The 12,910-nt window shown below is 34.5% G+C and overlaps 1 protein-coding gene across 1 annotated transcript; it reads left to right on the forward strand.

The window, feature by feature from the left end:
• The first annotated feature begins 10,742 nt into the window (after positions 1-10,742).
• LOC118645974 (putative nuclease HARBI1) lies at positions 10,743-12,318 on the forward strand. The gene is made up of 3 exons (XM_036288081.1): positions 10,743-10,897; positions 10,974-11,241; positions 11,738-12,318. The coding sequence occupies exons 1-3, from the start codon at positions 10,758-10,760 to the stop codon at positions 12,272-12,274; spliced, it is 945 nt and encodes a 314-aa protein (XP_036143974.1). The 5' UTR covers positions 10,743-10,757; the 3' UTR covers positions 12,275-12,318.
• Positions 12,319-12,910: the final 592 nt, after the last annotated feature.

The following is a 12,910-nucleotide window of genomic DNA, read 5'->3' on the forward strand; positions in this document are numbered from 1 at the left end:
TATCAAGAGAAAAATATAAAACATAAACTGCAATAACTATTTGCATAATTATATTATTTACACTATATGCACGTAGCACGCTCTGATAATAAAGATAATATAAGTATATAAGTATATAATTTAATTTAATTTGAAGTTTGAAAATACATTTATACGGATGTATATATACATTTTGCATACGACACGGACAAATAACTTTAATATCAGTGTTGATAGAGGGACCGGTTGTTTTCGCGCAAGTGCATCACGTGAGGCTTCAAAAAAATATCCATTAGTAATAGGAAGGAGATCTTTGATCGTACATCTTGCACACGACAACGTATAAATATAGTAACAGTGATAGACGGATCGGTTGTTCTCGCGCAGGCGAGAGGCTTCAATAAAGTATCTATTAGTAATAGGAAGGAGATGATGCTTTATTGAAGCCTCACGCCTGCGCGAGAACAACCGATCCGTCTATCACTGTTACTATATTTATACGTTGTCGTGTGCAAGATGTACGATCAAAGATCTCCTTCCTATTACTAATGGATATTTTTTTGAAGCCTCACGTGATGCACTTGCGCGAAAACAACCGGTCCCTCTATCAACACTGATATTAAAGTTATTTGTCCGTGTCGTATGCAAAATGTATATATACATCCGTATAAATGTATTTTCAAACTTCAAATTAAATTAAATTATATACTTATATACTTATATTATCTTTATTATCAGAGCGTGCTACGTGCATATAGTGTAAATAATATAATTATGCAAATAGTTATTGCAGTTTATGTTTTATATTTTTCTCTTGATATTATATATTTTGTTATATTGTATTTGCAGTTTTAAATGTTAAAAAATATTTTGCTTAATATTAATTTATATTCGCATTTGTAACAATGAAAATGTACGTAGGCACATACGTATATATATGCTACTTTTGTTATATATATGCATTTATGCTTTATATCGTGTAATACGTTGCGTATTATATAATTAAGATTAATCCATTTTTATGTTTTAATATAAAAATATACGCAGAAGAGGCAGTTATTGAGTGTGACGCGACTAAAGAAATAACGCAACACTACTTCTAGCGCAGCACCTATAGCGCGAGATTACTATCTCGTTTTGCTAATAATTGAGAATGATGGAACCCATATGTTATTATATATGGGTGGATTCGGCTTTTAATGCTCTTTAATTTTTGTCCTTACAAAATTTTTAAAATGTTGAAAAAAAGGGATGAAAGGTGGGTTAAATTAAAAAATTTTAAATTTTTAAAAAATATAAATATACTGTTGTAAAGAGTATAAAATGCCATAAAACTTTCGTATAGAACATTTTTTCATAAACCTTATATTTTCAAAGATATTCGCAAAAAACGAAAAAATGCGTTATTTTCGAGGGGTGGTTTCAACCCCTAAATGTCGAGATACGCAGATAAAAAAAAATATGGGTCTAATATTTTCTTATGTTCTATAACATATCCGAAGCTCATTAAAATCGGTGAGGGACAGTTCTGTCCGTTCCCTTGTTAGTAATAAAGAAACTGCCGTCACGCAGTAAATGTATATGCAAGAGATAACAAGCGACTCTACTTCATTTTTCACCGCAACCCTTCAACATATATTATTCAAAACATAATACATATAACTGCTTAAAGCATAATCAAACTTCAATCATATTTGTCTTTATATTATGTATCCAAGGACATCACTAATGCTAATTATTTTATTTATTTTTTCGCACCTGAGTTACCGTGATTACCATTGTACACATTACCATTGTACAAAAACATGAATCATATATGGGCTTTACTCGATAGACAGAATTTTAAGACTTTTAAAAGGTATTTTGCCACATCGTATATTACACTGGAACCCCGCGTTAGCGGACTGTTCGGGGCTTTGGTCCGCTAACGCGAGGTTATCTCCTATTGCTTGGTTTCACTCCCACTCCGTGAAATACGCGACTGCATTGCTCATTGCTATCCCCCACACACGCTACTCATGTGGGCCGAGTGCATATGGAGGGGATAGTTTCCGCTAACGCGGAGTACGCTAACGCGGGGTTCCAGTGTAAGTAGTTCTTATATACATTAGTAATAGTTTCAAAAACTACTATAATCATAATTTGTATGTAGGGACAGTTACATAAGCAATACTATAGTCGTAATTATTGCAAAATAATTAAATTAATTTATATAATTTATGTAATAAAAATATATAACAAAAATATAACAAAAAATATAACAAAAAAAATTTTTTTAACATATAACTTTACATACCATGCAATGCAATTATTGGAGACGATATTGAAGATGGCACTGAATCAAGAGACACGGTAGTGGCTCGCGCCAAGTGAGAGCGCAGCGAGATCGATCGTGTTCTTTTACGCGAGTACGCAACTTGCAAGCACACGAGATTATTGGATCTCAGAAACGGCTAAACTAATCGAGTTATAACTAGATTCAATCAAAAGCTTGGGGTCAATTTGTATAAGAAAACTGTTTTTATTTTTCCTCTACGTAATCTATGGGAGGAGATATCACGACGCAAAGTCTAAATGTCAAAAATTTCGTTTAAGATACGTCGTCGTAGTCGTCGTCGTCGTCAATCTTGTAGGCACCTAAGAGGCGAGAGGAAATGTACCCAGTCTCTCTCTTTTCAATGTCTAGGTTCGTCCTTTTCTAGCCTATACATGTGCCCTCGGCGCGTAAGGGGCGAGAGGAAAGACAAGGAAATGTACTCAGTCCATCTTTTTTGAACGTCTAGGTCCGTCCTTTTCTAACGTGTGCCAACGATTCCCCACTGCTGAAACGAACTTGCTCACGCACCGCGTTGGATCATATGGATTGCCAATGGCTCGCACTAAGCGACGTGTAGTATAATGAATGATGAAAGTTAAAGGTTATAAGGTTAATAAGGTTAAATACAACAAATCTATTGAAAATATATATTAAATACAACAAATCTATTGAAAATATGTAAAACATATGAGATTTTTTGTTAAATGTTCTTATATTATTATCTTGTATTATTATACAGATATATTAATTAAATATTTAACTGAGCTATGTTACTTTCTGTTCATTCAATTTTACACTGGCATCGATGAGATTGACAGATAAGATGTGTGCATTTCAGTTAAATGTTGCTGTATTGCTACAAATAATTGTCAAAATATTATAACTTTTATTTAATTAGCTTTAAGGGGTTATACTACTAGCAAAAAATTTTTTTTCCGTTTTTTTTTTATTGGCTTAAATGATGCATAAACTATTTAAAAATGATATTCCAGCATAATTATAAGTGGGAAACATTAAAAAAAATTTTTACAACTTATTTTCCGAAGCGCCGCCAAGCACTTTGAAATGTTTAAAAATGCCACTCCGTCACGCGCAGCATTTTGAAGCGTTGTAGTCAAATCGGTATTTTTATATAGGTAGAAGTAAGTTATACTTTTTCAAATTAAGTGTTAATTAAATGCGAATGAAAGTTTAAACGCCGTCGTTTGGATAGTAGCGCCGAAATCGGTATCAAGCAGCAAAACTATTATTGATATAGCGACTAACATTGCTGCAATCCTTTATAATGATGGTTTTCAAGGATTACTTGCTATAATGAGCACTTAAACTGAAGATTAGCCACGAATTTTACAATTATTGTATAGAAATCGATGAATGGCGCGTTCAAGCTGCAAACCGCTCAGCATCAATAAATAGAAAAAACGCGCGGAAGGACCTTACATCGCTTAGAAAGGAGGCTGAAGAGCAATATTAAGGCTTGGCAGAAATGTTTTACGGTCCTGAGATAGCACAGTGAAGGTAAAAAAATCAGCAAGCCGATATTTTCAATTTTTCATATAGTAAATATGTTTTGAAACTTTAAACGCGATTATCTCAGAACCATGTTTTTCAAATTGGCGTGCAGCATAACTCGGGCAATTTATATTCGATTGACTAGAAATTTGAACTGTAGCTTCTTAGATAGATTATCTATCGAAGTACCAATGATTTTTAAGATCAATAAATAATTACATTTTTTATAAACGATTTAAAATCAATTTTTCATCGAATAAAGTAATTTTTTTTTTAAATGCATGCCAAATTTGTAAAAATCAATATTTTTTAATAATCGTTGGTACTTCCAAAGAAACACTAATATAGGATATAAAAAAAAATTTTATATTCCTGTAGATGCTGTATGAACATTGCTATCCTGCACGCCGTTTATCTCTTCGAAAAAAAAGCGTTCTTAAGTAACTTATTGCTACGACGCCATTTTGTACTTTAAATTAAAAAAAAATTTTTTTTGTATATCTTAAAACTTATATAATAAACCCTGTAAACTTTAGTTTGATTGCTTTATTAGTAGTGGAGAAAAAAATTCATAAAAAAAGCCTCATTTTTCAGCACGCCTGGGTAGTATAACACCTTAATAAAACTATAAATAAATGTTTTTTATAATATTAATTGTTGTGTCCGGCGCAGAAAATTTTTTTTCTTTTCTGGCCGCCCGTGAAATTCTCCCCCGTCGCGCCACTCGGGCAGCGTGCAAGGAGAAGATGAAACAAAAGAAGAGTTAACATCCACCTGACAATCGTGCTGTGCGCATACGAAAAATTAAAGACATTAAATTCATTTTGCGATCAGCTGATCACGCGCGCGCCGCGGTCCGCACGTCCACGCGGCGCAAGCGTAACGCGCTCACATGTTCAAAATCAATCTAGCATTATTAATACTATAATTTGATTGTAATCACGCGGATTAAGGGGATATCAGAAAAAGGGATAAATTCTGGAGTCAAAATTTATTCACACAATTGCTATCAAAATACAATTTTGAATAAAACACATAACAAAATCTAAACAACGATAAAGTATCAATTAAACGATAGATTAAATTAGTTAAACTCTTCTTTCCTTACTTAATGATAGCCAAAATAAGAGTATGCTTCAAAATACAGTTCGCCTTTTTCCTAATCCTAATATTAATAAATGAAATCTCGCGATTTAGACACAACTTCATTCATGCTATTAATCACGCGGAAACGGCATGCGCTACGGAAAGCCTTATAAATCTCTATAGTGAAAAAAGGGCGGATTAATAATTCCGAAATTAATAAAGACAGGAACAAGGCGACAAAAGAATATTGGTAGCAAGTTAAAATAACATATTACAGATAATTTTTTTAAATAATAGTATTAACAATTTCGGAAATAATCAACAAATTACTCCACGATTTAGCACCCTAATTTCCCCGAATTTTACTATCCCCTCGCCGTATCACCATCAACCTAATGATATATAAGCGAGCGAAATTTGGTGAAATTCGACTAGTCTTAATCCGATAATCTGGCAAAAGCTACTCTGACTAACAAATCAGCGAAATCATATACAGCGTTGTAAGTATAACTGTAAGAAGGATCGAAAATTATATTCGACTTCGGCAAGACTTCTGGAACTTCTCATTTCTTCTCCATTCACTATTTCACTTTCTCGTCCTTCATTCACGGTGCTGTGCTTGGCCTGTCTAAGGCACACAACCATTACAATCCTACGCTTTCCAAATCAGTATCGTGCTTGGCCTGTCGGAGGCACGCTACAAAAAAATTCAATTCTTCTACTCTCATTGAACAGTACCACGCTTGACCTAACGGAGCCGCCCTACTATTATAAAATCCCTTACTTACAGTAACGTGCTTGGCCTGTCTGAGGCACGTTACTATCACAAATTCTTCCGTTCCTTCGTCTATTCAGCATCGCGCTTGGCCTGTCTGAAGCGCGTTACTGTTGTAATTCTTTCCTCCCTCTCATCGGCACCGTACACGGTCGATCAAAACCATTTTACTGTTCACGCAGCCCTATCCTCACTTAATATAACCGCGCCTCATTTCGAAACATCTTAGAATTAAAAATTATTAATAAAAATATCCATACACACACATTAAGATAACTTCCTAGTCACGGTCCATCAGCAAAAGGAATTAACATGGCTACCGCATTTCTAGGAAGATCATGGGCAAATATAAAGGTGGATGGAGGGTGTACCTAATACGCCTTAAAAGAAAATACTACTCTTTCGGGGAGTTCGACCCGTCGATCTTCGACCGAACTCCGTTTCCAGACGCTGCAGACACCATATATGAGGACCCTCCTTCACCGGGCCCATTCGCGCTACCCCCTTTTAAGACATTTACAAAACCCTCCCAAAGACAACCCGCGAAACCGCGAGCTTCCGACGTCGCCCCGACTAGGATCCAGACGCGGCCGGTGCCAAATAAGACCTCCCCAAGCACTCAAATCCCTCGCCTCTAGACCGAAGTGTCAGGTATCACAAAACGAACCCCTTCGCGGGACAGTACATCTATTGTTCCCTTCCCTCGGATACACTGTAGCCCATAAGCCTTCAAGGCTGGAAAGGCGGAAAGGCAAGGCTGGAAACTATGTACGGTGAAAATAGGCTCAAAAACAAATAAAATGTACAACTTTAATTTTTCTCTCTACTTATTCCTTCTTGCAGGGTAAATCAACATCATTTATCACGTCCCCTACCATCTATCCACACCAAAATATCAGACGTAACACTAATTTTTATTCTTTGCTTTATTAGTAATGTATATTGATAATAATTGTGATACCTTGGTGACAAAACATGAGTTTTATTCTTAAACTCCAATATTTATTTTTTTAATCGATACACAACTCTACGTCACATTTCATTTATTTAATCTTCGACACCAATGTAAAATTTAAATAATCAGTGAGTAAGAAGCTCAGATTTTACACTGGTGTTGATGAAATCTTGATAGACGAGATGTTGTGTGATACAGAATTGTGGCTTGGTTAAATATTGCTGTAAGTGTTAAAATCAATATTAACTATTAATTACTTTCTATATACAGGGTCATTCAAAACAACATTCGGTCCGTAAAATGACGCATTCCTGACGCAATTCTAAGACGATTTTTCCTTTACCAAAATTTTATTTGAAGCGTAGTTTTTGAGTTATAAGCCAAAATAGTTAACGAATTACGCGTCGAGTACAGAAGGCAGGCTGGGGCGGCGCGCCACGAGCGTAACGCGGGCGCGGCTGACTATCCGCATCAGCTGACGGGTGATTACCACCGCGTAAGTCGCTAACTATTTTATCTTATAACATAAAATTATGCTTTAAATAAAATTTTGGTAAAGAAAAGATTGTCTTGGAATTATGTTAGGAATACGCGTTTCTTAAAATCACTGTAACAACCAAAAGTTGTTCCGGATCGCCGGCCGTCGGACGCTGCAACCAGCTGATAGCTACACGCGATGTGTGTATATGCCGTGTTTGTATAAAAGGGAGAGAGATTGATTGATTGATATGTATTTATTAATGCCCTAGTTAACTATGGGGCAAAAGACAAAATAAGTACAAGATAACTAAATTTAATAAAACAAGAAGATGAAGAATTGATGTCGCACGCGAGAGTACAATAGAATGTCGGCTTAACATTGCAGAACCGACCAGCTACTGACAGGACGCATCAGACTAGTGATATCTACGATCTAAATAAAGATTACAAAGATAATAAGCTTACATAGAACTAGAACTAAAACTTAAGATAAGCGATAATACTTAATAGTACTGAACAGCACTTGAAATAAGTAGAGAGGCGAAGTGGTTAAGATATATTAATGCGTTTACGTGCTAGCAAATGATCAAACAATAGTCGCTTGAAAGATGTGAAAGAAGATTCAGAAGTAACAGTAAGGGGAAAAGTGTGCCAAGAGTAGCAATCGATATAACGTGGTGAAAGTGCGTATGAAAGTACAGACGAATCAAATCAATGTGGCCGAGAAGAGAATTAGCATTGAACTGGGCAATTTTTATTTGAGGGTGCTCACTGACTCCACGACGCGGTTCTGGGAGAAAAAAAGGTAGTCAAATGAGGAGGGCCAGATCGCCTTCGGTATTTATAGAGATGATTGAAGAACCATCGGCACGCCTGACTGAGATACGTGCGGATCTCACCTAGACGTACTTGTAGCCACGCGCCTTAGCCCTATCCTTAGTCTGTCGCAATAAGTGATATTTACTAGCAGGTAGTAGTTCGTTGACATAAATGAAGCCTTTGTGATTCAAATTAAATACATCTTTAATGGGTAAATTACGTTTAGCGCGCTTCTTATCAATAATATAATCTCTGATTTGAGATGACTTGAGAGAGATAATAAGCGACTGCGACGAAGGTTGAACATTAGATGCAGGGGGTGAGCAATCCCGAGATGGAGTAGATTTCTTTGCTATGCGACCAAGGACGTCAGAGAGCATCCCAGGCATCCCAAGAGCATCAAAGACCTTCTCGGTGACGTAATGTAGATTATCAGCAACGTCACTAGGAATGCCCGCTATTATAATCTCAGATGAGCTGTTAACAGATTGTGAGCAAAGCGCCGACAATTTAAGCTGTGCTAATTCGCTCGCGAGGCGCGCGTTTCCCTCCTCCAACCGACGCAAGAGAGCATCGTGCTCATCGACTTTTCTAATAAGATTAGGCAGTCCGTTTAATTTGTCTGCAATCATTTTGTTAGTCGCAAGTTGTTCATTAATAAATTTATCGATCTTAGCATCGGAGGCATTAAGTTTAGCAAGGATCTGCTGCAATACGAGATTGGAGTTAGCAGATTGATCGCTGTTAACTGCCGCGGAAGGAGACAGGCTCATTTTTGTATCGCACGAGGGGGGATCACTCACAAGATAGCTAAAACTCTTGATACAACAGTCACTCGCAGATCTATACTTTACATAAGATTTGCAACAACCTGGATGAAAAACTTTCAGGCATATAGCGCATGTCAAACTCTCACCAACAACAGTCTTGCTACACTTGTGGCACTCTGACATGTGTGTATAGTAGATTAGCTGATAAATGTCTAAATGCGTGGTGATCGGCAGGCGGTGATCAGCAGGCGGCGAATAACCATCCGTTGTCACCGCATTCGCGCAGACACTCGCCACGCACGTGTATGTCCAATGCTTTTAGCAGGGAGCGCACAGCCTCAGCGCAAGTAAACAGTACACAGAAAGGCACTTCTTCCACACAGACAAGGCAGCAGTTTTAAAAGCATGCGTCGATGTTGTTAGCAGAGAGCATAGAAATTCACGGCAGCAGCACAACGCGCAGGCGCAGGTTATCGAAGACGGTGAGACTCCAGGAGCCTCAATGAAATAATCGAGATGACCAGATCCAGAATTATGTAATTTAGACCCAAGGAAAAGGAGACAGTACTTACGTCGTTAGGACCTGGGCCCCTATTCTTGAATTCATTCGCAAGAAAACGTATGCGCAAATACCCGCTCTAACAGAAAAGTTGCAAGTTTATTGGTTGAAAGCCATACGATAGCCAATAAATTTTTAACTTTTCTGTAAGAACAGAATTTGCGAATACGTTTCTCTTGCGAATGAATTCAAGAATAGGGGCCCTGGTCGAATAAGAGTGCTTTCAACTACAGATCTGGAAAAAAGAGGCCCCGGAGGGCAGAAGCCAGCAGAAAAAGCAAAGTAATACGGAGCAGTGAAAAAACGTGTCTAACTTCGTACTCACCCAGAAAGAGAGAGAGAGAGAGAGAGAGAGAGAGAGAGAGAGAGAGAGAGAGAGAGAGAGAGAGAGAGAGAGAGAGAGAGAGAGAGAGAGAGAGGGAGAGGGAGAGGGAGAGGGAGAGGGAGAGGGAGAGGGAGAGAACATGCATCATACGTACAAGCGCGTGTGTGCGAAATTTTCTTACACGAAATGTTTACCAATGTCTATCTTCTTTGTTAAGACGCCTACGCTCAATCTGATAGCGTAGTATTGTTCCTCAATGTTCACTCGTGTGCGGACATAGCTTGATTTAGGCTGCGGTCGAGTTGCCACTTTCGAATGCTTCAAACGTTTTTGATCACAACGCTTCCATTAAACGGTCAAGTAGCGCTACCAACGTTACTAATACTATTCAAATTGACCGAAGCTAAAGCGTCTGGAGCGTTTTCCACTCATACTTTAGGCTACCTCGATTAAACTGTTGTACATTGTTTAATTTATTACAAAATAGAATTTGGTGAAACAGTATTTTATAATATGGATAATAATATTTTAGCAATATGCATTGCCCAAAATTATTTAGAGTCTACTAATTATTTGTATGACATATACGATAATGATATAATTGACGTTATAACCTTTAAATATAAGAAAAGAAAACGTATTCTTAATATTGAAAATTATGTCGAGCAAATAATACCATCACTCAGTAGTGAGTGTTTTAAATCACATTTTCGGTAAGTAATATTATGAAAATAACACTTTGTTATTAACTAATTTATATCTCACATCCCAATAAGCACACAATATTTTTTAAACGTTTTTTAAATATTTATTTTTAATTATTTTTACATTATTAGCGTTTGTTGTACAAATAATATTTTTTTATGAGAAAAATGGGATTTATCCTATTATTTAAATGTTTTAAAATGTTTTTAAAAATGTTTCTCAAACATTAAAAAAAATATTATTCAAACATCATTGTGCTCATTGGGATATATTTAGTACACATCTTTCAGAAAGCTTTTTGAAAAATATTTGAAAGATATATCTTTTAAAAAGCTTGTTGAAAGATGTACTGTATGGGATATCATTATATATATATATATATATATATATATATATATATATATACACACATGTATATCACATTAGAAATAAAATATTTTTATTTATTTATATCATGTATCTTATTATTTGAAGAATGAAACCTTTAACGTTTGAATTTATTTTAAATCAAATTGGAGAGCAACTTTGTCGTACTACAAATGGAAATGATATGATAGCTGCAGAAAAACAACTTTTATTAAGTTTATGGCGATTTGCAACTCCTGATTCATACAGGTAAATATAATTATATGTATTATCAACTTTTGCATCTTGAAACACGTTATATAGAACACAATATTTTCTTTTTTAGATCAATAATTCACAGATTTAATGTCGCTAAAGACACGGCAATAAATAGTGTGCGCCGTTTAGTTAAAGCATTATGTATGCTTTCACCAAGATTTATAAAATGGCCTACCGAAAATAAAATACAAGAAATTATATGTGGCTTCTTTAATACAAGTGGTTTTCCTGATACAATTGGGGCTATAGATGGAACCCATATAAATATTCCTGCACCTGCAATAAACCCTGAAGCTTATGTTAATAGGAAGGGACGACATTCAATTCAACTACAAGTAATTATTTAATAATTTTTTTATGTAAAGTTACAAAAATGTCAATACATATTTCAATTTTAGCTTAAAAGTATTAGGATTCTTTAATCAAACATATTGTGTTGATATCTATAAATGACATTGATTATTTGATAATTAAAACTTAAGCATTTAAACTCACAAAATAAAACTTATTGTTTATTATTTGAAATAAAAAATATACATTACTGTGTATGTGTTTTGCACTATAATTTAACAACGAATCAATAAACGATCAATCAAGAATCTTAATGTTTTTAAATAATAAATCTGTAGGAAAGTTGATTTAAAAATATGTACACTACATAACTAAAAAGTAATATTGAATTAAAAGATATTATTTTATGTATTTCATACATGTACTTTTATATATGTTAACCATTATAAATTTATAATTTGTTAAATACTTGCTAACAATAATATTGGATGTCAATATTAAATCTAAATTTAGTTATCAAAGTTTTTGTATTAATTACAGGCTGTTTGTGACCACACAAGATACTTTACACATATATATGTTGGAAATGTGGGTTCTGTTCACGATGCACGTGTTTTCCGCTTATCATCTTTACAAGATTATATCAATGATCCAATAAAATTTCCAAATAATACACACATTATCGGAGATGCTGCTTATACATTGCATAAACATTTATTAGTCCCTTATTCTGATAATGGCCATCTTACACAATGCCAAAAAAACTATAATTTTTGTCATTCGTCTACTAGGATGGTAATTGAAAGAGCGTTTGGCCTTTTAAAAGAACGTTGGCGAAGTTTATTACATGTATTAGCAGTAAATCGTGTGGATTTGGTGCCTTATTATGTATTAACTTGTTGCGTATTGCACAACATTTGTTTGCTACATAAAGATGAAATAGAAATACAAGATATTGTAATAGAACTTCAAGAAGCCGAAGTCCAAAGAGCCCGAATTATAGAGAATAATGACAGAAATGTTGCGATAGCCAAGAGAAATAATATAAGTGTAAACTTACCTGTAAGAAATGTATAATATATGAAGTATAATAAATGGCTTAAATGTAGCAGTTTGTTCATATATAATTTGTATTTTCTTGTTCTTAAAAGATACATATATATATCATTACGTATTACATATAATTTTATCTTTTAATGTTTCCTTAAAAAATTTATTATCACAACTTATATTATATTATCTAACTCATATTAATTCATATATTAATGTTTACTTTATGTAAGAATTTTGTTGGTAATATTAAATTGCAAAAATTAATTAATAATGTATTTTCTTACATAATAGTATAATAACTTAAATAGAGAATTGAAAAACAATTCGTTAACATCAATTCTTGGACAAAGCAATATTTTAATGCAAATAGTTAAAATGTATTATAGTTATTTTTTATGTAATAAATGAACATTATTCCTAATTTTGTGCATGCTTCCAGTGTTATTTGAAAGCCCAATTGCCCATACATCTAATTTGTATCAAAATATATTTTTCGTAAATGAACTATTTTTATATCTTGAAAAGAAATTGACGATTTAAAAAAGAATTCTTTTACGACAAATATATTTTAATACAAACGCTATTGTTTCAAATAACACTGGAAGCATGGACAAAATTAGGAATTTAAACTATCAAATCTTTGTGCTATCTTATTGGAAA

The sequence above is a fragment of the Monomorium pharaonis genome, chromosome 1 (assembly GCF_013373865.1).
Source record: "Monomorium pharaonis isolate MP-MQ-018 chromosome 1, ASM1337386v2, whole genome shotgun sequence".
In the NCBI taxonomy this organism is placed as follows: domain Eukaryota; kingdom Metazoa; phylum Arthropoda; class Insecta; order Hymenoptera; family Formicidae; genus Monomorium; species Monomorium pharaonis.

What these genes read in the sequence shown, in the direction of transcription:
- LOC118645974 (XM_036288081.1), top strand. Translation starts at nt 10,758, where the DNA reads ATGAAACCTTTAACGTTTGAATTTATTTTAAATCAAATTGGAGAGCAA. An exon ending in GCAACTCCTGATTCATACAG is followed by an intron (nt 10,898 to 10,973) that starts GTAAATATAATT and finishes TTTCTTTTTTAG; the next exon opens with ATCAATAATTCACAGATTTA. An exon ending in GACATTCAATTCAACTACAA is followed by an intron (nt 11,242 to 11,737) that starts GTAATTATTTAA and finishes TATTAATTACAG; the next exon opens with GCTGTTTGTGACCACACAAG.